This window comes from Xenopus laevis, chromosome 7S (genome assembly GCF_017654675.1).
Source record: "Xenopus laevis strain J_2021 chromosome 7S, Xenopus_laevis_v10.1, whole genome shotgun sequence".
NCBI classification, from domain to species: Eukaryota; Metazoa; Chordata; class Amphibia; order Anura; family Pipidae; genus Xenopus; species Xenopus laevis.
Genome location: NC_054384.1, coordinates 22,984,385 through 23,010,443, shown reverse-complemented (window position 1 = coordinate 23,010,443; position 26,059 = coordinate 22,984,385). Strand labels below are relative to the sequence as shown.

The 26,059-nt window shown below is 39.3% G+C and overlaps 1 protein-coding gene across 1 annotated transcript; it reads right to left on the bottom strand.

The window, feature by feature from the left end:
• Window positions 1-610: 610 nt before the first annotated feature.
• On the bottom strand, window positions 611-26,059 carry rufy2.S (RUN and FYVE domain containing 2 S homeolog). The gene is made up of 14 exons (XM_041570996.1): window positions 25,785-26,059; window positions 23,646-23,744; window positions 21,954-22,127; window positions 18,638-18,755; window positions 18,421-18,522; window positions 16,800-16,923; window positions 15,711-15,775; window positions 14,317-14,382; window positions 12,703-12,772; window positions 11,915-12,016; window positions 8,529-8,642; window positions 5,955-6,119; window positions 3,915-4,003; window positions 611-722 (listed from the first exon to the last, which is right to left on the bottom strand). Exons 2-14 carry the CDS (start codon window positions 23,719-23,721, stop codon window positions 614-616), a joined length of 1,374 nt encoding a protein of 457 aa, XP_041426930.1. The 5' UTR covers window positions 23,722-23,744; window positions 25,785-26,059; the 3' UTR covers window positions 611-613.

The following is a 26,059-nucleotide window of genomic DNA, read 5'->3' as shown; positions in this document are numbered from 1 at the left end:
AACTGTAACTTGGTAAAGGGCAAAGGTCTGGAGCAGAAATATTTGTGTTTCATTTGATATATATAGATATAGAAACACAAAAAGTGTTCGAGTTATATAGCTGACAGCATATCTGGCATGACTCCTGAATATGATTATTAATGGGGTGGTTCACCATTAATTTAACTATTAGTATGTCACAGAATGTTTACTTCTAAACAACTTTTCAATTGGCCTTCACTTATTCTTTTTTTTTTATAGTATTTGCCTTCTGAATCTTTCCAACTTTCACATGGGGGTCAGTGACTCCATCTATAAAACAAATGATATGTATGGCTACAAAGCTATTGTTATCATTCAAATCAATGAATGGTTGCTAGGCTAATTTGGACCCTAGCAACCAGATTGCTGAAATTGCGAGCTGCTGACTAAAAAGTTAAATGACTGTAACATTGTCTCAGACTATCGCTCTCTAGATCATAATAAAGGCGAAAACCTCTAACATATTTACAAGTGAAAAATATAGAAACATACAATAAAATAGTTTGCCTCATTATATAAGCTGCATTTGCCGGAGGAAGTTTGAACTGATTATATTCAATAATATTATTATACACTATATGTGAACAGAAAGTTAAAAGGAAATATCTTTAATGACTTTGTATTGTGGGGTGGACTCCACGGCCACTTCTTTCCCATAGGATATTCCAATGCTCCTCGTCTGGTTTAACACAAGTTGATCACTTTTTATTGATGAATGTATTCATGAAAAATAAAATGTTCCGAAAAGAGAGAAAAAAAAGAAATGTTAGGCATAGTGAACACGGGTTATGAAACAATATACAGCTTGTTAAATAGACATATCTGTAAGCTAATTGAACACTCCCTCCCCCCCCCTTGGGCCATATTCAAAGATAAAAAGTCTTTGTACCCCCAAGACTTAATAAATTGAGCAGCTGCTTTGCTGCCATTCCACGAATCTCAAAAAAATGTGTGGTTTTCCTATATTTCTAAAAAGCTCTAAAAATTTGAGATTAATAAAGTGTAAAAACCACGGAAACCTCTAAGGCAAGTAAAAGTTGTCAAGCTGCTATAGAAGTCAATAGAAGCTGCGCTGATGCAATTGGACAAACTATATCCCCAAAATGAATACTGGGGCAACAGATTATATCAAATTAAGTGGCATATTAAAGAATCTTATCAAACTGGTATATATATTTAAGTAAATATTGCCCTTTTACATCTCTTGCCTTGAACTACCATTTTGTTATGGTCTGTGTGCTGCCTCAGAGATCACCTGACCAGAAATACTACAACTCTAAGGGGCCGATTCATGAAGCTCGAGTGAAGGATTCGATTTAAAAAAACTTCGAATTTCGAAGTGTTTTTTGGGCTACTTTGACCATCGAATGGGCTACTTCGACCTTCGACTACTACTTCGACTTCGAATCGAACGATTCGAACTAAAAATCGTTCGACTATTCGACCATTCGATAGTCAGAGTACTGTCTCTTTAAGAAAAACTTCGACCCCCTACTTCGGCAGCTAAAAGCTACCGAAGTCAATGTTAGCCTATGGGGAAGGTCCCCATAGGCTTGCCTGAGATTTTTTGATCGAAGGATATTCCTTCGATCGTTGTATTAAAATCCTTCGAATCGTTCGATTCAAAGGATTTAATCGTTCGATCGAACGAATAATCCTTCGGTCGTTCGATCGCAGGATTTGCGCTAAATCGTTCGACTTCGATATTCGAAGTCGAACGATTTTAGTTCCTAGTCGAATATCGAGGGTTAATTAACCCTCGATATTCGACCCTTCATACATCTGCCCCCAACTGTAACAGGAAGAAGTGAGGAAGCAAAAGACACAACTCTGCCTGTTAATTGGCTCATGTGACCTAACATGTATGGTATGTTTGTGTGCACCACCAATCCTATGATCCCAGGGGGTGGCCCTTATTTTTTAAAATGGCAATTTTCTATTTATGATAACCCAATGGCACGTACTACTAATAAAGTATATTATTATAAAAATGGTTTATTTACATGAAGCAGCGTTTTACATATGAACTGTTTTATGCAATATCTTTTTATAGAGACATTGTTTAAAGGGTTCAGTTTTCCTTTAATATTTCCGAATGTGTAAGAGAGAGATGACCAAGAGAAATATTTGGCCATATTTACCTGTCAAAACACAGTTAACTAGAGGGAAATTTCACATTTGTATAAGACTATTTAAGGGACATATTGATAAAAAACTGAAAATAGAGTATGTTTCATTTCTCTAGGACAAAATGTGGTGAGTTTTTTTTTCACCCTTCGATAAGTACAGCCCATAGATAGAATGAGGAAATCACAGAGATAAAAAAAAACATGATACAGTGATGGGATCTGTTATCCTGAAACCCACTATCCAGAAAGCCCCAAATTACCGGAAGGCCGCCTCCCATATATTCCATTTTATCCAATAATCTATATTTTTCACATTATTTCCTTTTTCTCTGTGATAATAAAACCGTAACTTGTACTTGATCCCAACTAAGATGGGTCAAACAATACTATTGGTTTTTTTTTTGTAATATTTACATGATTTTATAGTAGACTTAAAGGGCATGTAAAGGCAAAAAATATCCCATTTTTACTTTCTTTAAAGGAGAAGGAAAGCCAAAAAATAACTTAAGCAGTAAGTGTTGACAATGTATAGTATATATAGTTGCCAGCAAGCATTCCCTCATTGGTTTTCCCCTAAATCTTTTAGCTGCAATCGATTTTTGAAAAAGCATAGACATGTATGAGAAAGCTTACCTTTGTTTCTGTAAGAAATCCTTATGATTAGGGCACACGCATGCGCAATAGCTTCTATCAGTGCCCTGCGCATGCGCACAAGAGTGTTTTATCTTCCTTGTGCAGCGATGAAGATGCGGTCACATGACACAGCCGTTCCGTCATCACTGACCTCTCTGCCCCCGCCTCATTAATCTGAGCTTTATTAGCTATGCAGCTTCGCGTTTCCAGGAACCTAGGGGAAGCTTTGAAGCTCCTGCGCTCGCTCTGGTTTTAATTTACTGTCTGTCAGTGAGCGAGCGCAGGAGCTAAGGAGGGGAGCTGCAGCCAAGCATCGGCACTGTCTGACTGAGGTCTGTACTATATGCAGGGCGGAAGTGACGCGCCTATATTAAAATGGCGGTGTCAAACTGTGCTAAAGGGCGAAACTTAGGAAGGATGGTGCACAGAAGCAGGTATAAATTCTGAGTTTTTTGAATGGCGTTTCAGGAGGGGGCCTGATAGAAAACACATTTGAGGTAGTATCGTTTTTTTTGTTTCCTTCTCCTTTAATGAAAAAGGAACCTATCTCCAATATACTTTAATTAAAAAATGTGTACCATTTTTATAAGAAACATGAATGTATGCAGTGAAATTCTCCCTTCATTTACTGCTGTGGATAGGAATTGTCAGACGGTCCCTAACTGCTGAGCAGGGAAACAATCATACTTATGAACAGCAGGGGGAGCCCCCGCCTTACTTCCCAGCCATGCAGAACTCAAGCAGCTTTGTTTATGACGATCCCTAAGCAGCCCAGACCACACTGAGCATGTGCACAGTCTTAGTCTTGCAAAGTTGTTTAACAAAGTTACAAGATGGTGACCCCCTGTAGCCAACTTTGAAAGCATAAATTATTTGTTTGATTAGGCTTGTGGTGCAGTAAGTTCATGTTTATATTTAGTATACAAAATACAGCATTTCTAGCCTTATTCTATTTTAGACTTTACATGCCCTTTAAGATATGAAGATCCGAATTAGGGAAAGATCTATGATCCTGAAAAACCCCCAGGTCCAAAGTATTCTGGATAACAGGTACCATACTTACAGTATATCATCTTCGAACAGAAAAAAATAGAACTGTATATTATCTGTACATTAAGGATTATACCATACCTGTGGTCAAGTGATCTCACTGCAGCTGAAATGTAACCACTTTTGTCTTCCAGAGCATCAGTAACTGAGCTTTTGTCATCTTCTGCCCCCTGCATAAAGCAAAACAGATGCCCACTTGAGTGTCGGGATATTCTTTGCCTTATTGGACTGGCACAGTTGGTTTAGGCAAGCTTGTTTCAATATTTCATATATGTGTATTATATATGTTCTAACCCTAAGACCAAGCATTACACAAATACTTGACCCGCACAGACCAACAACATGGATGATTTGATGGTAACCAAAATGATTGCCAAGGCCAAACCCCTCTATACAATCAAACCACATGAACAAAGTATGTTTTGTTTGAAAGCAAACAATGAGATAAAGGCACGTAAACCCCAAAACAAAATGTAAACTCCTTATTCTAAGCAACTTTTTAATATACATTCATTAAATACTCACAATGGTTTTAAAGGGGTGGTTCACTTTTAAGGTAACTTGTTATAGAATCTTCAATTCTAAGCAACTTTTCAATAGGGCTACATTATTTATTTTTTATAGTTTTTTAATTAAATGCCGCCGTCTTCTGACTCTTTACAGCTGTCAAATGGGGGTCACTGACCCCATCTAAAAATAAATGCTCTGTAAGGCTACAGCATTATTATTATTGCTACTTTCTAATATTCATTGGTTTAGGCCTCTCCTACTTTCTAATACTTTCTCTTTAGACTTCTCATATTCATATTCCAGTTTTTTATTCAAATAAATGCATGGTTGCTATTCTAATTTGGACCCCAGTAACCAGATCACTGAAATTGCAAACTGGAGAGCTGCTGAATAAAAAGCTAAATAGCTCAAAAACCACAAATAAATAGGGATGCACCAAATCCAGGATTCGGCCTTTTTCAGCAGGATTTGGATAAGGACGAATCCTTCTGCCAGGCCGAATCCTTATTTGCGTATGCAAATTAGGGGTCGGGGAGGTAAATCGCGTGACTTTTTGTCACAATACAAGGAAGTAGAAAATGTTTTCCCCTTCCCACCCCTAATTTGCATATGCAAAGTCGGTTCAGTATTTGGCCGAATCCAAAAAACTGGATTCGGCGCATCCCTATATAAAACATGAAAACCAATTGCAAATTGTCTCAGAATTTGTAAGTGTAACTGCAGTATTTATCCACCCCTTTCTATTCAATGCCATCGTGATTCTGACTTTTTACATGATGTAGCAGAAGCCAAGTGATTAACAGTCCTGTGACAAAACATGCAAGACAGACTGTGGCTACATTGTTTGGAGAGACAGAACCAGCAGTGCAGGAAGAGTCAAATAGGTGCTAACTGAACCCTAAAAATTTGTATGGCTAAAAATGGCATATTTTACATACTGCAACTTCTTGCACCAGCCTAAAGTTTCAGCTTGTCAATAGCATCAATGATCCAGGACTTCAAAGTTGTCACAGGGGATCACCATCTTGGAAAGTGTCTGTGACACTCACATGCTCAGTGGGCTCTGAGCAGCTGTTGAGAAGCTAAGCTTAGGGGTTGTCACTAATTATCCAGCAGAAAATGAGGTTGGTCTGAAATATAAACTGATGCTACAGGGCTGATTATTAAATTCTGATGCTAATTGCACTGGTTTCTGTGCTGCCATGTAGTATTTATCTGTATTAATTACTAATCAGCCTTATATTGTGACCTTTCTATTCTATGTGTACTGTATATCGTGAGTGGGTCCCTAAACTCAGTAAGTGACAGCAGCACAGAGCATGTGCAGTGAATCAGCAGAAAAGATGATGGGGAGCTACTGGGGCATCTTTGGAGACACAGATCTTCCCTGCTAAAGGGCTGTGGTTGCCTTGGGCTGGTACAGAAGCACGAAACATAATGTACAACATGTCTACCCTACTTCTTTAAATTTCCTTGTCCTCCTTTAATGAGTTAATTATATAAATAAAACCACTGCATATTTTGAATGAATGTATATTGGAAAGCTTTGGACAACTGAATGCCGTGTTCAAAAATCACACAGTTGGTACAATACACAAATTGCCCCCATACCTGCATTTTCTGATACAACTCGCCGTTTATTGCTTTTACTTCTTCTAACTGTTCTTTGAGGCCAACGAGAGTATCATGCTTGTCCTGAATATCCTTCTCTAACAATTGAACAGCAAGTTCAATTTCATGCTGCATTCTGGCAGGTTCCAGTTCAATATCGACATCCTGTAGGGCCAGAGAAACACAAGGAGGGTAATATATATATATATATACATACATACAGGGGCCAGGGGGAATGGACCCAGCACGCAACTCAAAACCAAGGAATATAAGAATGCCTATTGCTCTAAAGCTATATATATATATATATATATATATATATATATATATATATATATATATATATATATATATATATATATATATATATACATATATATATATATATATATAGCAGTCCAAGGGTTACATTCTTTTTTTTAAATACTTGTTTTGTGAAGAAAAGTCATTATCCTTCCTGCACCTAATTTACACATGCAAATTAGGATTTGGATTCAGTTCGACAGGGCACAAGGATTTGGCTGAATCCAGATCCTGCTGAAAAAGGCCGAATCCTGGATTCGGTGCACCCTAGTTTTTATTAGCACCAAAAAGATACATACAGAATGAATAGGGTTATACATTTAAATTGGAGTAGGTCTGCACACATTCATCGACCTACCCCAATGGTCAGGGTCACACAGTAATCATCAGAACACCCTACATTGAATAAGTAATACTTCCCCCTAAGAGCCACTCCCAGTACCACCCAGGATTGTATGAAATAGAAAAACTGTTAGAGCCTTTTATAGATATTCTCCTACATTTAAATTCCTATTGTTAAAGGGTTTCTCCCCCCATCTCCTCCGACATATACCAGATGGAGAACTGGAAAACACATGAAATTTCTTGTTGTTGCCTAGTGGGTACTATTTGCGCATATTTTGTCCTAGTGGCAGATTTATAGATATTTTTATCTGAAAGTCAAAGTATTTTACCACTTATAAGCCTTAAGAAAGGTACTGTGTCAATTCACATGTCTAATTATTCAGATTGTAAAATCAAATTATACATACAGTAAATACAAAACCTCTGAATGAACCATTAAAGGATTAATTCAAAAAAAACCTACCTACCCTACATAGACCCCCTCCCTGCTTCCCCCCCAGCCTAGCTGTTACCCCTGGTAAATACCCCTAACTCTTTACTTACCCCTCAGAGCAGATTCAGGGCTTGGATTAGAGTCCTGCGTGGAACCAATTTCTAAAACCTGCAGCCCACGACCCAAACTACAACGCGCATATTTACCCACTTTGATCAGCTACCCAACCCAGACCCTTAACTGCCTTATCCGCAACCGGATCCAGAACCTGCTGACCACCATAAAACAGGAAGTGATGGTGCTGCAAACCGGAAGTAATGTCATCAAAAGTTGGCGGGACAGAAACAAGTTTTGTAAAACTTTAAAAGGAGTAAAATATACACAATATTACATAAGATAAGAAATTTAGATGAGACCTGCAACCCGACCTGCAGACCCGCTGGTATACCCGCACCTGAAAACCCTCCCCTCATTCTGCAGGGTGCCTGCTTTTTCTGCCGGTACCCGACCCGCTGCAGGACTCTACATCGGAGTTCACAGGCGCCATCTTCTTCTCTTCGGTAAACTTCAGGTCTTCTTCCAGCAATTTGGCAATTTCCATCAAAAACTGCTCGAACTGCGCATGCGCCGATACAGCACTTACTTCCCGAAGAGAAGAAGATGGCACCCGTGAACTCTTAAGCCCTGAATCTGCACCGAGGGGTAAGAAAGGGTTATAGGCATTTACCAGGAGTAACAACTAGGCTGGAGGGGAGCAGGGATGGGGGTCTATGTAGGGTAGGGGGGTAGGGTTTTTTTTAAATGAAGGGTTTAGTTCTCCTTTAAGCCAAGCTGCCATGAGTCCACAATCTGTTAGACCAGGAAACTTTCTCACATGGAGATTAGTGTAGTTTTAGAGTTTTTCTTTCAACCTCGACTAAACTCACATCTTAAAAAGATCTAAATCTAAAAAGCAGGAACAAATAAAAATGAAGAACGATTCTGGATAAGAATTCCAAAATTCTTGAAATGTTTGTTTTCGTAAGAATTTTTGCGTGATTACAATTAAAAAAAGAAAAACCAAAAACTCAAAAGCAAAGAAAGATTTTACGATTGGAAAAGGATAGTTCCCATTGACTTCCATCTAAAGGCTGGCAAGGTTATGTAGAAGTTTTATGTGGTTTTTACACATAAGTACATTTTTCATGGTTTACAGGAATTATTCTAATACGCAATTTTTTAGAGCTAAAAAGTTAAATTCAGGGGGATAAAAAAAAAAAAAGAATTTTAAATAAACGATCCCCTAAGTTATTGATCATATTGTACATTTGACTACCACATATGTTGATGATTGGCCATTTTACACATACAGAAGGGATAGCTAAGCTATTGATCACTGTGAGAAGCTAACTATATAATCCAGGCTACTCATCTATATTACCGAACAAATGACTGTGAATACTACAAATCTCAAACCATAAGGCTCTTGTTACTTATACCAAAAATCATCTTACATGTTGTGTTTGTGAATCTTCCTGGTGCTGTGTACAGGAATCTGCATACAGGTCATACAGCCCATGTCTTGAATGTTGGTTTGTATGTTTATCCTCTGCACTTTGCTTTATGGCCTTCAAAGTCAATCAACACATCAAGTTATATTCAACACTTTCTCTTTAAAGACAGAGAGAGACTACAGAAGTGATTTTACCTAACACAGAAATTCCCCCAAATACCATTTAATACCAGACATACGTGGTTGCTAATGTGTCTGACACCCCACTTTAATAATGATCTCACCAGGCTTTTAATTACCTTTTAGTATGATGCAAATAATGAAACCAGCAATAAAAAATGGGGAGTTAAGTTTTTTTAGATGCCCCATTTAAAAGCTGATGAAGGAAAATATAAATAAATAAACTACCCTTTTAATAGTCATAATAACCAAACATGAATTGCTTGCCACATCAGTGCTTATGTGAATCTGCTGAGCTTAGGAAACCATTTGCAGATCCATAGCAGAGTTTGGAGAATAAACAGGGAAAGTTGTATAACCCCCTTTTTGGAAAAAATACTGTCCATTCCCTGGTAATTTCAGTTGTGCCTCCACCTGCCATTGCACAGATACAAACACACAAGATTTCCTATATAATGCCAAGTCTGAGTTCACACCCATTTTGCTGCTAATATCACTTAAAATTCTGGTTTAGAAACCACAGAGTATTAATTTTTCAAGGTAAATTCTAAACATTTATGGCACCACATTTTTTGAATTAAGATTTTATATCAGGGAAAATAACTCTCAATTTTGAGTGCTATAAATAAATCTCACTGCTGTTGAATCTGGGCCTATGTGTTTTAGAGTATACATAGTTTAGAAAAGTATTTGGATAAATACTAGGAATTGCATCAGTGTATATAATACATACAACTGCAAATTTTCCTCTACATTTTTTTTTAGCAGCCTAGGTTAGAAGAGTTCAGGTGGGATACAAACCTTGACTCCAGTTTTGAATTATCTATGGCTAATTCATGTGCAAGAATATAATCTAGCACGGCCGGGCCAAGGTATTTTGGTAACCTAGGCAAGAGCTTTAATCGGTGCCCCCCCCACCCGGTCTTGCATTTCCATTTCCCACCTTACCATTCATATTGCCCCCTGTGCCAGCAGCCATTGTGTTGCCTCATGTACCTGTGCCAACACCTATCATATTGCTCCCATTTGTACCTGTGCCAACACCTATCATATTGCTCCCATTTGTACCTGTGCCAACATCTATCATATTGCTCCCATTTGTACCTGTGCCAACACCTATCATATTGCTCCCATTTGTACCTGTGCCAACAGCAGTCAATCCCTCAGATTCCTCCCAAGACCCAAATCTGTACCTGTGCCAGCTTATTGTTACCCCCAAAATGTAACTTTGCCAGCAGCAGCAGCCCCTAATTTGTGCCTGTGCCAGCAGGAGCCAAACATCCATGATATTGCCCCAAACATCTGTGTACCTGTGCCAGCAGCCAGCATATTGCCCCATGTACCTGAGCCAGCAGCAGCCAATCCCTCATTTTGCCCCTGATTTGTACCTGTGCCAGCAGCAGCCAAAATATCCATCATATTGCCCCATATCATCTGTTTTACTGTGCCAGCAGCAGCCAAGATATTGCCCACAAATATGTACCTGTGCCAAGAGGGAGGTGGGAAGTGCTTCTGCCCGCAGTATGAATCACGGGTAATAACAGGCAGTTTATAAAATTGAAAAACTATTAAAAGTCAAGCAAAAAAAAAAAAATTCCCCTTAAAAAATGCACACACACCCCCCACCATGATGGCACCCTAGGCGGGCGCCTATTCTGCCTACCCCTAGTTCCGGCCCTGTAGTCGAGACAGGCAGTTATCCTTATAAGCAATGGTCCATGGTGCAAATTTTGAATCTGCCTCCCCCCCTTCCAAAAATGTTGTCTGCCATACCACCCTCATACAAGTCCCTCAGTTACGACTGCATTCACATTTTGTTACCGTACATTCTCAACCTTATTGACACCATTTTCCATTCTTTACTTCTCATCCCTTTTCCTTCATTCTTTCATTTTATTTCTTCTTTAGCCCCCATGTCTCGGTTGCATCCTGCACCCCTTTTCTCATTCCCCTGTCTCTTCTGCTCATCCACTTGACTTTTACTTAATTTTCATATCCTTTCTCATTTCCTTAATTTTTCCCATACAGTTTCTGTCTATGCATGCTTTGCTTTCTTGTTAGTATAATATTAGTGGCTGTCCTTTCTGCCCACCCTGTATTTTCCCTTTACATGTGTTTTGTGTTCATTTGTACACAAAACAGAAAGAAATCGGCAGCGCTCGGTCTAACCCACACTGTAGTGTTGACCAGCTACTAGAAACACCCTTGTGCCAGTGCTCAGTCTAAACCGCATATTGGAGTTGACCAGCTGCCATAAATGATAAAAAGCCAGTATTTGTACACAAAATTTGCCAGTGCATGGGTTGCCTTTAAATATAATGATTACAAAAAATTAGGTGTTAGTATCACACTTTGGGCCAAAATATGTAAGCTCATGTGCCACGTCAAGGCCCCTCATTGTATGTGAGTCTTACACTATTTGTGAGCATTCTAAGTTTTAGTGCATTTAAAATGAAATCCCTTAGCAACCAACGTGACTGAGTAGTAAGACCATTATTTGTACACCTGGCTTGTGTTTCTGGTTTGCTTCAGGGGCTCATTTATCAACACTGGGCAAATTTGGCCATGGGCTGTTACCTATAGCAACCAATCAGTGATTAGCTTTATAAAGCCAGCTGCAAGAAGAGCAATGGATGCAGCAATCTGATTGGTTGCTATAGTTAACAGCCCATGGGCAATTTGCCCGGTGTTGATAAATGAGCCCCGATTGTTTTTTATTCCAGCTGGCAGTGCCTGATCTTATTCTAGTCAAATTATATATATATATATATATATATATATATATATATATATATATATATAGTCTGTGTCAAACGACCGCACTCTGAAGACCGGACTTGGTATAATCTTTGTGGGTGCAGGGTCCAAAAAATTCATATAGAGATTTGTACATAAGGAACCGCACACCACTATTTTTCATCAAAATAAGTGTTTTATTCGGTACATAGATCCTACAAGGATCTATGTACCGAATAAAACACTTATTTTGATGAAAAATAGTGGTGTGCGGTTCCTTATGTACAAATCTCTATATATATATATATATATAAGTAGACCTACAAAGTTAATTATTGCTGCAGCTTCAGTGCTATAGTTATAGGCCCAAATATCCATTTTGTTATTAAGTCACACACACAGTTACTCACTGTTTATCTCCTACTCACAGTTTATATGTGTATTAAATATTATAGATGAAAATGTACATACCTCCAAATGATAATGTGCTCTCATTAAGAGCATGGCATTTTCACTGCTTAACTGATGATTTTCCTCTTGAAGCTTTATGATGTTATTTTTTGCTATAGCCAGCTACATTAAAAGAACATAAAGTTTAAAAATGGCTGCCATGGTACCCATCCTCAAATCCTGTGTAGTACTGTTAATTACCCCAGGCAGGCTACTTATTATGAAATAGACACCTTGAAAGTATTTGTGATGATATTTTCTTAAGGACCATGTGAAATATAGAGGAGGCTATAATGCACATTATATTAACTATTATCAGTTACTAAGCAAAACACTTTTTAGTTGTTTCCATAGATATTCCATAACCAATCACATGAGGGGTAAATCAAAACAAAGTACAGGTATGGGACCTGTTATCTAGAATGCTTAGGACCTGGGGGTTTCTGGATAACAGATCGCATACTTGCACTGAATATTTACATCAGCTGAATAATGAAATATTGCAACCCTTGTGTATTTTTATAGACACTGATGCAGAAATAAAACATAGTAATTAATAGTAAAACAATTATGAAAACAGTGGCGTAACTAGATATTACTGGGCCCCACAGCAAATTATTTTTCAGGCCCCCAAAATGTTTAGAGGTTGACTTGTTTCTCCAATATTTATTGAAATTGTATATGAATTAGGGCCTCATGGGGCCCCTATACCTCCTGGGCCCCCCTGCAGCCGCAGGGTCTGCTTCCTCTATAGTTACGCCCCTGTATGAAAACAATAGAAGACAAGGCAGGCGGTGTAATGTATATACCTCTTCAATGAGTTTAGTATTTGACTTCTCTAAAGTGTCAAGTCTTGTGTGGAGGCTGCTCACAGTGCCACTAAAACAGAAAGGAACATATGTAAAGGAACAGGAATCAGGCTGCATTATGGACAGTGCAAATTATACTGTTCAAACGATGGTGTAGATTGCGTTATTGGATCAAGTTTGATTTATGTCCAATAAATAGGTCACTTTAAAAGTAAAGGCACACACGGACTGATTTGAAATCCATGTTTTTAAGATGCTGAAACTACCTACAAGTGATAATGGCAGTGCATGTCAGCGACAGCTGCCTAGGAACATGGAGCTCAAAGCGCCAGAAAGTACCCAGTTTGCCAGTACTCTAAGAGACTGGGGTGATTCGATTGAGAAGGTACAGCTTCTGAAAGATCTGATTCTAAGATCTTATTAAAGGGATACAGTATGTCATGGGAAAACTTGTTTTTTTCAAAATGCATTCAGTAATAATGCTGCACTGACATTTTTCAAAAGAGCAAAGAGATTTTTTTTTTTATTTAATTGTAAAATCTGACATGGGGCTGGACATATTGTCAGTTTTCCAGGTGCCCCAAGTCATGTGACTTGTGCTTCGATAAACTTCAGTCACTCTTTACTGCTGTACTGCAAATAAGAGTGATATCATCCCCCTCCCCCCTAGCAGTCCATCAGCAGTACAATGGGAAGGTAACCAGATAACAGCTCCCTGGTAGATATAAGGACAGCACTCAATAGTAAAAATACAAGTCCCACTGTGACTCCTTCAGTTACATTGAGTAGGAGAGACAACAGCCTGTCAGAAAGCAATTCCAGAGTGCAGCACTGGCTCTTTCTGAAAGCGCATGACTAGGCAAAATGACCTGAGATGCACAAAAAAAAAAATCTTTTGTGCATACATTTCAAACTTGCGTGCACAGTTTTTAAAAACTGTGTGCTCTGGTCAAAATGAATACAAAACTTTGTGTTTTTACACAAATGTGTTTGTATGCACCGCAATTTGTTGTGTGCGATGGCCTCAAAATACCTTAATATTTCCGAATTCCAAAAATTCGAATCTTGCTATTTTTTTGTACTTCAACTAGGGAATAGTCCAAATTTGATTCAAATTTGAAAAAAATTTGAATATCGAAATGTATCATTTACTGTCTCTTTTAAAATTCGACTTCGACCATTCCCCATCTAAAACCTGCCAAATTGCTGTTTTAGCCTATGGGGGACCTCCTAGAACCTTTGGACTTTGGAGTCAATTGGTGGACTTCTAAGAAATCTAAGCTTTTTTGGGAAAAATCGAATTCAATCGAATGCACTATTCCTTTGATTCGTACTGAATTCGGCCGAATACAGACTAATTCGGCCAAAAAAAACCTTTGAATTAATTTTGGTTGGTCTTTTTGAATTCGAATTTCGAAGTTTTTCAGTTTAGTTTCAGTTTTCTTTATCTTAGTGTTTGCAAAGCAAATGAAAAGACAAACACCATTTATATTAGTTCGTCTAGACATCAGGATTTATTTGAATTGCTTATCTTTGGTGCTCAACACCAGTCTGATATTCGTGCTATTATGCATGATAAATTGATTTGTATGGAATAAATGTAAACCAGTGTACCTTAACTGCCTGTTGAGTTCTTCAACATAATTTTTTTGGTCCAAAATTGCCGCAATCTGCATGTTTCTAATAGAAAGATAACTGTTACTGAAATTACATTTATACAGAAGGTGAATCTTGAAACATGAATATTGTAAAAATTGTAACTGGAGGCAAATTATAACAGTGAACCAGAAATAAGAGGGGGGATACTAACTTGGAAATTCGATCTAAAAGAAAAAGCTAATGTAAATGATGTCTTAAAGGGGTCGTTCAGCTTCACAACTGGTTGTTTTCAGATAGATCACCAGCAATAACAACTTTTTCCAATTACTTTCTATTTTCTATGTGTCACAGTTTTTCTAATATTGAAGTACAAATTGTCAATTTTCACCTTCTAAAGCAGCTCTGGGAGGGTGGGTCACCGACCCTGTAAACTGTTCTAAATTTATATATTTAGTGGATACATTTCTTATCATTTTCCCTGCTGAGCAGAATCTCTGGGTTTCATTACAGGTAGCTGTTAGAATTGATACAATTGTTGCTAATATTCCAGAGATGCTGCTGAGAAATGTATCAACTAAATGTTGCAAAATTGTAACAGTTCAGAATCTGCACCTGAATTACTGAGCTGTCAGACTCAAACACCAGAGACGCGAACATTCAACTTTAAACTTAGATTTTGGGGAAAAAATTAAAAAATTAATTATGGAAGGTAATTGGTGAAAGATTCAGCCGAATACCGAACCGAATCCAAATACTAATTTGCATATGCAAATTAGGGACAGGAAAGGAAAAAGTGGAAAAAAATATTTTTTGTGACAAAAATTCACGTGATTTCCCTCCCGGTCCCTAATTTACATATGCAAATTAGGATTCATATTCGGTTCGGCCAGGCACAGGGATTCTGCCAAATCCGAATCTGAATCCTCCTGAAAAAGGCTGAATCCCAAACCAAATCCTGGATTTGGTGCATCCCTAGTTAAAGCCTAATATATAGTGAATAAAGTACCCCCTCTTGTAAAATATAAGGATATTATAAGTTACCAAGGAGTTTCATGACCATATAAAAACACGAGGCCGAAGGCCGAGTGTTTTTATACAGGTCATGGAACTCCGAGGTAACTTCTAATATCCTCATATTTTGCAACTGGGGGTACTTTATTTATTATAATACACAAATTTCAGTGAGTCATGTGACAGAAATGACATCAGAACTCACCATTTATAACTGATGACATCAGAACTCACCGTTTATAAGGATATAATTTACAGGATATTCATGGCTTTTGTGTATTATATGTACATACCTCCCTATTTATGCAGCAATCCTAATTTATGGATCTCAGAATAGTGAAAATTAACAGAACAAGTAAGTCATATTAAGTCATTAAAGCCATATCAATTTACTATACCTTCCTTGCCTGTCAAGGTCATCTTCTTCAGATTTTAAATAGATGGAAAAATCGATCACTCCAACCTAAAGAATTATGTTATATCTGTTAATGAAACCAACAAAGATTATGTTGCTCTGTTTGATAGAGAATATGGGTTATTGAACAGGTTACTATTGGCGTTCATGTGGCACTAGTGAATTTAAAAGAAAACCTGTTTCAATCACCTTATAAAGGCAAGATATTGTAACATGGCTACTGAAGGAGTAGGTCCACTGGTTTCAGACTTGTAGCATTTTATCAGATACAGTGGCGTAACTAGATGTTACTGGGTCCTACAGCAAATTCATTTTATGGCTCCCCAACAGATCCAGAGGTTGTCCTGTTTTACCAATATAAGTTGAAATCACTCATTATTTGGGCTTCATGAGCCCCCCTATACTTCCTGGGACACCCTGCAGCCGCAGGGTCTGCTTTAGTGATGTGCGGGCCGATATGATACCCGTGGGGCTCTCCCTGCCCGCCACCGTCAAATGCCGACTTCCGGGTTCATCTTTTATAGACGCTGCGCCTGCTCACCCTGCCTCTTTTGTGATGTTATCGGCTGGGCGGGTTGGCGCAGGGTCTATAAAAGGAACCCAGAACCCAGAACTAGGGATGCACCGAATCCAGGATTCGGTTCGGGATTCAGCCAGGATTTGGCCTTTGTCAGCAGGATTCGGATTCGGCCGGATCCTTCTACCTAGCTGAACCGAATCTGAATCCTAATTTGCATATGCAAATTAGGGTCAGGGAGGGAAATCGCATGACTTTTTGTCACAAAACAAGGAATTAAAGAATTTTTCCCATTGCCACCCCTAATTAGTATATGCAAATTAGGGTTCGGATTCGGTTCGGTATTCGGCCGAATCGGTCGCGAAGGATTTGGTGGTTCGGTCGAATCCAAAATAGTGGATTCGGTGCATCCCTAGCCAGATCCCAACCCGCACATCACTACTCTGCTTCCTCTGTAGTTACGCCCCTGATCATATACCAAATAATGAAGCCCCAGCACATTACACCTGTTTATTCCACACATTTTAATCTCATGTATGAACATCTGGGACTTACTTGTGAATCCAGATCTTCTCCCTTCACGCAAAGATTAGCATCAATTACATTTAATCCAACTAGCATTCCAACAATGACTGTCCCTTCTTCCTCCATCATTACGGCATGATTTTCGTAAAAATCACTGTTGCAAATAAAATGAATGTCAAATAAATATAATATACAGATAGTATAATATACAGATAAACAGCTAGCTATAACTGATTTAATGCAGTAATGGTGGCAAATATCTGAATGGCTTCTATGGGTTACTAGATCAGGCCAAACAATGTATTTACAGTATGTTCTCTATGATTGATTTATACATTTCAGCATACAGGGGCATGTAAAGGGCATGTAGAGGCAAAAAAATAAAATCCCATTTTTACTTTCTTTAATGAAAAAGAAACCTATATCCAATATTCTTTAATTAGTATGTAGTGAAGTTCTCCCTTTATTTACTGCTGTGGATAGGAATTGTCAGACAGTCCCTAACTGCTGAGCAGGGAAACAATCATACTTATGAACAGCAGGGGGAGCTCCTGCCTTACTTCCCAGCCATGCAGAACTCAAGCAGCTTTGTTTGTTTCCCTGAATAGCAATCGGCAACTTTGTATAGATTTGTATTGGATTTTATTTTTTCCTTTACATCCCCTTTACTGTTTCCAACTCCAGCTGCAGGGACAAAGATCATGGAGCCAGATTTAAATAGATAAACTGGGATTCGGAGGATTTTTTTTTTTTTGCTGCAGTCACTGGTTCTGCAGAGTTGGAGAAAGTTTGTATTAAACAATATGAAAACTATAAAATCTGCATTAGATTACATGACAACACAGGATACAGTGCAGTCTGTATATTCTGATTATTAATCAGTCTTGCTGTATCGGCTTCTGGCAGATATTATTTAACTTGTGCTGTTTTGATAATTTATGACGATCCGTAAGCAGCCCAGACCACACTGAGCATGTGCACAGTCTTTGTCTTACAAAGATGTTTAAAAAAGTCACAAGATGGTGACCCCCTATGGCCAACTTTGAGAGCATAAATCATTTGTTTGATTAGGCTTGTGGTGCAGTAAGTTCATGTTTATATTTAGTATATAAAATACAGCATTTCTAGCCTTATTTACTTTACTTCCCCTTTAAAGGGGTGGTTCACCTTCAAGTTAAATTTTAGTACATTGCAGAATGGTCAATTCTAAGCAATTTTCAATTGGTCTTCCTTATTTATTATAGTTTTTTTTATTATTTGCCTTCTTCTTATAATTCTTATAATTCACTGACCCCATCTAAAAAACAAATGCTCCATAAAGCTACAAATATATTGTTAATGCAACTTTTTATTACTCATCTTTCCCCCGACAAAAAGCTACATAACTCAAAAACCGCAAATAATCAACCATGACCAAAAAAAATCGCAAATTGCCTCCGAATATTACTCTCTACATCATACTAAAAGTTAACTTAAAGGTGAACTGCTCCAAAAGCAATAAACACAAGCTTTCAAAAAAAGGTGACCTGCTCCTTTAACTGGTTACTATACAGCAATGCAGTTGATTACTGAGCTGCATAAACGTCAGTGCTGCATTTGCTAAACACTCAAATAGAATGTAATCCAGTTGAAAAATATTAAAGTTACAAACCTTAACAGATCCCGGCGCATAATTAGGCAACGCAGATAATCTGCCAGTTTCTTCTGCATCATTGCTAATCTCAACCAAGCTCGGGCACGGCCAAGTGGAGTTCTACAAAGAAATGGCGAAACAGGCTAACAGTATTGCTTATGTTGAAAGGATGAGAATAATAAGTGGTGTTCATTAGAACAGTTGTAGTTGCAACCTACATTTACAGTGACCATACCTGAGTCCAGGTAAATCTCTAACACTGGTTGCTATTTCTTCTGCTTCAGGACACAGCTTCTCCACAATCTCTAGAGGACCCCATATGGTTTTGTTAAAGCTCAGAAATGATTTTCTTACTGCAAAAACAACAATGCGGGTTGTGATTATTTTCATAGGCCTATGACTGGTAGACACAAAACGCGTCAGGCCTTTGCTTTTAATTATGGAAAATAAAATGTGATTTGTTTTTTTTTAACTTTTACAATTCGGCTCCTGCTTCTCTACTCATGTGGTTAAGATAGTGTCAGCTTCTTTTTGATGTCTCCTGGTGTTTAATCCCTCTGCTGAAGGTCTGGGGCTTGTGCACCCGAGCCCACTTTCTTTACACAGTGGTAAGCCTCTACATTGTATTCCACAAACTTGGTTTTCTTTGATTAGATTTCTAATAAATAGGCTATGTGCTACAGTCTCTCAGAATACATATATGCTTTCTATACATTCATTCCCTTTCCTCCACCCCCCTTTTCTCTCTCTCTTGCTGTTGTGCTCTGCTCTTCGTCTTTAGCGGGATGGCACTCGGAGCAGTTTGTTTTCTGAAGTCGCCCGAAGTTTCCTCTTCTTTGGGGCGACTAATCTCCCCTAACTGCCTTCCCGTCGGCAAGAATGGAAATCGCCGGCAGGACGACACTAGGAGCCCTTCGTTTTTCTTTTGATCAGGAAGGTTTGAGGGTTTTATAATAAAATATGAATAGTCTGTGTAGAAACAGTTATGCTCAAGAAGGAGTAAAAATCGGCGGTGAAAAATGGCACTCGAATCGCTTTGTTTTCCGAAGTAGCTGTTCGGAAAACAAAGCGCTCCGAGTGCCATCCCGCCGGCGATTTCCATTCTAGCCAGCGGGAAGGCAGGGAAGGCAGTTCGGGGAGATTAGTCGCCCCAAAGAAGAGGAGATTTGTCGTCGGACGACTAATCTTCCCGAATCGCAGCGTGTGTCTCTGCCCTTACAGTAATGACAAATGTGGTGATTCTTATCAGGACTCATCTACAAAATGCTATGAAAATGACACAGAATTGTCACCGGTCTCTTCTCCATTATAATAAGAGGGCAACTCCATCAGCCCCATTTTTAAATGACAATTGCACCCTTGTAACATACTCAGAGGCAAGACCTACTATTATTGGAAGCAGTCCACAATAACTATCTGCTGAGACAAAAAAAAAAAAACAGCAGGCATGTTAGGTATAACCCGGATAATCCTTAGTTATGTTACTTGCATACTGTGTCTGCTTCCTTCCCCCTATTCTGGGTTATTTGCTTCTGGATGCAATGAATGGCCCGTTTGTTCTAAATCATGTGTTCCTGGTAGTGTGATCAGGCTCAGCATTACAAAATGATGTTTTTCATGCTGTGTACAAGAATTTGAAAACAAAAACAAAATGAATGAAATGAAAATGAAAACCAACTGAAAAGCTGCTAAGACTAGGACATTGTATAACATGATACCATACTAGAAGTTAAAGGGATACTGTCATGGGAAAAAAAATTGTTTTTAAAATGAATCAGTTAATAGTGCTGCTCCAGCAGAATTCTGCACTCAAATCCATTTCTCACAAGAGCAAACAGATTTTTTTATATTCAATTTTGAAATCTGACATGGGGCTAGACATATTGTCAATTTCCCAGCTGCCCCAAGTCATGTGACTTTTGCTATGATAAACTTCAATCACTCTTTACTGCTGTACTGCAAGTTGGAGTGATATCACCCCCTCCCTTTTCCCCCCCAGCAGCCAAACAAAAGAACAATGGGAAGGTAACCAGATAGCAGCTCCCTAACACAAGATAACAGCTGCCTGGTAGATCTAAGAACAACACTCAATAGTAAAAACCCATGTCCCACTCAGACACATTCAGTTACATTGAGAAGGAAAAACAGCAGCCTGCCAAAAAGCATTTCTCTCCTAAAGTGCAGGCACAAGTCACATGACCAGGGGCAGCTGGGAAATTGACAAAATGTCTAGCCCCATGTCAGATTTCAAAATTGAATATAAGAAAAATCTGCTCTTTTGAATAATGGATTTCAGTGCAGAATTCTGCTGGAGCAGCACTATTAACTGATTCATTTTGAAAAAAATATGTTTTTCCCATGACAGTATCCCTTTATTTAATGATAAATTGCCCCTTTAACATAACTCCTAACATTTGAAAAATGTAAAGACGGACAAAAATAATTATTTTGACCACACCCATGTTATGGCCATGGGTGAAATTTCCCTTTACGCTGTGAGTCAGTTTTCCCAAGAGACCTGCTTATCTTAAATAACAATTGTTTCTTTGCTTATCTTAAATTGTCACAAATGTATCTAAGTGCAGCTGTTCAGTGTTTTGGACTCCCTGCCAAAAGCCTCTTATTTTAATTATGTTTCAGAAACTTTGTATCTTTTTCTGGCATCAGTGCAATTTCAGCAAATTTCTCCCGGGCTGCGGGCTGAGCTGTCAAAATCAGGACTGTCCAGCAGAAAACGGGACAGTTGGAAGGTATGTCTTTAATAATAATTTGTAAATAATTATTTACAGTAGTCCAACTACTAATGCTGTTTTCTGTTTGGAAATAAAAGACACAATATGCATACAAAGAGTTTCTCTTCAGAATTCAACATCCAGAAGCCTCCAATTTGGATGATAGAAAAGCCAGCAGATGGAAATGCATGTGTTTAATATCCCCAATTCTGCAGTTGGTACAGGCTACAAGGACATTTTTTAATCCATTACATTCATGTCGATCACTGCTATCAGTAACGGAACTAGATGGGGGCGGGCCGTGCAGCCGGGCCACCCCACCCTCGTCCGTGCACGTTTTCTTTGCGGCTGCAGTGTGCGGGATCGGCCGAGGGGACCCTGGGGGGGTGTGGACCCTGGCCCAGTTGCCCCCCCTGCTCCCCCGGTAGTTACGCCACTGACTGCTATATTTACCATATGCCAGTAAATACAAAAGAACCATAGCTACTACTACAGCTCGAGTACAGAAGTTTCTATTAAATGAAATGCTGAAGCACACATAACAATCCCAGACATGTAAAAAGGCATTGCAAATTGCAAATTTGATTGCAAAACATTTTTTCCCTTTTTTTCTTGGTGCTAATACAGTTCAAAGACAGACATGGAGCACCCAGTATTGTTCATGTGTAAATCATACAAATTTTAACTGAAATTTACCAATCTATTATTTTTTACTTCATGGACTTAAACTGGTCATTAATTTGGTTCTTAATACTTGTAGAGCAGACATTGCAGTAATCAACTAATGCTACTACATGCACAGTACCAGCATGTTTATACCTTTAAGACCGTGCTTGAGGCAGTGTTCCATAACGACAAAGAACTGTTGAATTGGAGGGTAATCTGAATCCAGGGTCCGGCCGAAGCTGAGAGCTGATTCAATGAGACCTTTTATGCTGAGCTTTGCCATGTTCAGTAGATTTGTTCTCTCAACAACAGCAGAGTCCCTTAACACTGGGATGCAAATATACAAAAATAGATTCAAAACATCATGTTTCTAGGCAGATGTAATTGCATAGCTGTGCAAACTGAAATCAGAATAAAATATGACTTATTTTATATTATGGGACTACTTTGTCTTTTTCCTTGTATTCTTAAAAGTAATCACTTTGAGTTGTTCTTAAATAAAATTGCCACAGCTCGTCCTCCTAATCATCCCGAGACTCACCTGCCTATTAATTCGAAGGCTCGCCCTCCTAATCATCCTGAAACTCACCCTCCTAAGCATCCCAAGGCTCACGTCCTAAACATTCCAAGGCTCATCCACAAAAGCATCCCAAGACTCACCCTCCTAAGTATCACAAGTCTCACCCTCTTAAGCATCCCAAGGCTCTTCCTCCTTATCATCCCAAGGCTCGCCCTCCTAATCATCACACGGCTTGCCTTCCTAAGCATCCCAAGGCTCACCCTCCTAAGCATCCCAAGGCTCATCCTTCTTAGCATCCCAAGGCTCACCCTCCAAGTATCCCATGTCTTGCCTTCTAAGCATCCCAAGGCTCACCTTCCTAAGCATCCCTAGGCTCACCTTCCTAAGCATCCCAAAGCTCACCCTCCTAAGCATTCCAAGGCTCGCCCTCCAAAGCATCCCAATGCTAATCCTCCTAATCATCCCAAGGCTGACCCTCCTAAGCATCCCAAGGCTCGCCCTCCAAAGCATCCCAAGGCTCATCCTCCTAATCATCTCAAGACTCATCCTCCAAATCATCCCACGGCTGGCCTTCCTAAGCATCCCAAGGCTCATCCTCCTAATCATCTCAAGGCTCATCCTCCAAATCATCCCATGGCTGGCCTTCCTAAGCATCCCAAGGCTCATCCTCCTAATCATCCCAAGGCTCTTCCTCATAATCATCCCACGGCTTGCCTTCCTAAGAATGCCAGGGCTCGCCTCCAAGCTTATGTAGGTTCATTCTTAAGCATATCTAGGTCCAGTGCAAACCCTACCAAAGCGTATTCCTTAGCAATCCATGGCTCAGTTCTTAATTACTGCTGCTGAAAGCTTGTTCCTCACCAGAAGCACCAGCGCCTAAGTTTACATGAGACTAATACTGTTAGTCACCCAAAGAAATGACAGCAAGCCAGGACTGTGAAAGAGACACGAGAGGCACTTGGGAGGTGGGGCATTTGCATAATGGAAAACAAACCTGTCTCATACTCATGGCAAAAACATTAAAAAATGTGTAAGAGTTGAAATGATCTCGAAATAGGTTTTATTGTTTTAACCATAATAACATGCAAGAAATCAGAGGAAAATTTCTTGAGCAATGGACACCTGAGGGCCTGGGGCAAAATGATGATGACCGACTTTGCAAAACATTAGCCCAAGCTAGTATGCCATTTGATGAAGGAGTAGGTCAACAATCAGAGCTACTTGGGGGTGCCTAACAATTTGGCACCCCCAGTGATTTGAAATTTCCATCCCATTAACCCCATTATCTTACCAATGATAAATTACTTAAGATTGAAGCATTATACCTGGCTGAGATACCACTGCTGCTGTAATTTGGGATACCCAATTAGGTGCGTTCCTCTGTACCCCAAACTGGGCCATAGTGACACTGTTTTAATGGAAATCTGAGAAAAAAGAGAAAAAGTGACGATTTAGAATACAGATAACAATATTTGACAAAGTCAGAGACAATTCATTTACGATTGCTAGAGACTGTATGTTGTGGTAAAATCAGCACATAATAGCAGTCACTAAAAGTGCTCCACTATCAGTGTGCCCAGACACATGGGGGGGGGCAATGCCCTGGAATCCTCCCCTCAAGCAAGGCAAGATTTTAGTTGCATAAAAAACAGGTATTCTGCAAACAGAACCTCCTGTAAGCTGCCAGTCACCATAGGGGCTAACAATAGTCAATGAAACCCCATCATTTTCAATATTGCTCTCCAACTTTTTTTTTACATTTGAATGTGGATAATAAAGTTTGGGGGTCCCTGTACTAAGGAGTGTTCTTCTCTACACCCGCATCTGGGGTGTCTGTAATTGGCCCCACTGAAGGCATTTTTTAGTAGCAGTATGCACAAAATGTCTCGATGTCTTAAATATATTGATATTGGGTTGAGTGCAGAGGACACTTGTATTTGTCTATATGCATTTTGTGGTCACAGCCTCATTGCACCCCCACCTAATGGTTTTAAAAATGAGTGGTGAGCACAACTTTCCCTTGTTTGTTATAGTTTATACAGGAGCAGTGACCAGCTCCATGTTGTAGCTCCCACCCCTCCCAGCTATAGTCAGGTGATCCCACTGGTGGCCAATGAAAGGGCAACCAAGTTTGGGAGTTTTACTTTGAAAGCAGCAAGTAAGTTGCAGGTAACACTTAGTCCCTTCGTAAAATGTATAATGAAGCAATAGAATTCTTCTTGAATCAGATGAAAATTGAGCATAGGACTGGCCAGATATGGGATGACTTTGACGTAGTTGGCCAGCTTAAATATATTGCAATATATGGACAAACAATCCCTGTTTTGTTTAAAGGGCAAGGCATTTTTTAGTAGCTTAAGGCACAAAATGTCTCTGTCTTAAAAATATTGATAATGCGTTGAGTGCAGAGGACTCTTGTATTTGCCCCCAGAAGCACAAACATAGGTTATTGTTGCAAGTAGGGTTGCCACCTTTTCTGGAAAAAAAATACTGGCTTTCCTATGTATCCATCTTTTTCCACATTGGAATCAACCATCATTTTTAGCGGTCAGGACGGTAAAATACAGACCAGGTGGCAGCCCTAGTTGCAAGGTTTGCTCTGGGTCTTGTAACTGTAATACTTCCATGTTTACTTATAAAGAAAAGATCCGTGACTACTCCCTGCTGAATGGTTTCTATGGAAGCACGTTTGCAGCTGTTATGCCCCCTATGATTTCTGTTTCACACGAAGCCTATTATTATAGGTTATTCTAAAAGAAAGTACAGTAGAAATACCCAGTCAGAGCTGTGGGCTGATTTAACAAGATGCCCCTATAGACTGGGTCCACACTAATAAAAGAACTAGGAGCCCAACTCACTAAAGTGACATATAAACAATCAACAAGGGGCAACGTTTGAATGATCTAGTCAGCCAGGGCAAGGTCTAAGAACCGGCAATCTGTGCAACCATCATTTGCAAATGAAATGTGACCATTACTGTGCAGCATTTAATTACTCAAACATAAGAATTGTACAACCAGATCTGCACCATCAATTCTCACAGGCTGGAGAAAGGAGGCTGCTGACAATGCTGTGATGGTGGGGGCCCTGCTAGGGAGAAGAACATAAATAATGGATGTCTAACACAGAGACTTCTAGCTGTTATATTACAACTCTCACAATCTCCCTTGCTGCTACTGTGGGATGTCGACAGTTGCATTTCATCAACACCGAGGTTGACAGTTGCATTTTGTCAACACTAAGGTGACTGCAGCCTGGAGATCCCGGATGTATATCTATTGAAGCACCTGACAACTGTTCTACTATATAATAATATGAGAAACCTCAGACAAATGCATTATTTGCCCTGCCCTAGAATCAGCCCTGATTATAAAATCATTCCACACATATCGTATCATCCTAATCTCCCATCTTTCCTGTAAATTCATAGTGCCCCGGAAAAAAATGGTTTAAAAGAATTTCACCTCTTAAAAATGTAATGACATCAGAGCTGCAGAGACATCTCCTCTGCTCGGCGTCTGGGCTGGGATGAAGGCTGAGGCATCTTTTCATTCTCCCACAGGAAATGGTCATAACTGTGAGTGACAGTCAGAAGTCTGCTGTAGCAACCCAAGTCCCACCCCCTGTCTCTAAGCTCCCAGTCCTGCCGAGCTCTGTCAGATTGTGTTCATTGTACTCATGATGGTTAGTGAGCTGCAGTGTCGGACTGGCCCACCAGGATACCAGGAAAACTCCCAGT

Bases quoted from the DNA above. Each gene is read 5' to 3' on its own strand.
- rufy2.S (XM_041570996.1), bottom strand. From the start codon at position 23,721: ATGGCCCAGTTTGGGGTACAGAGGAACGCACCTAATTGGGTATCCCAA. The intron at 18,756-21,953 runs GTATAAACATGC...TTGTTTTTGCAG, and splicing joins CCTCAAGCACGGTCTTAAAG to TAAGAAAATCATTTCTGAGC. The intron at 14,383-15,710 runs GTATAGTAAATT...TCTTTCTATTAG, and splicing joins GACCTTGACAGGCAAGGAAG to AAACATGCAGATTGCGGCAA.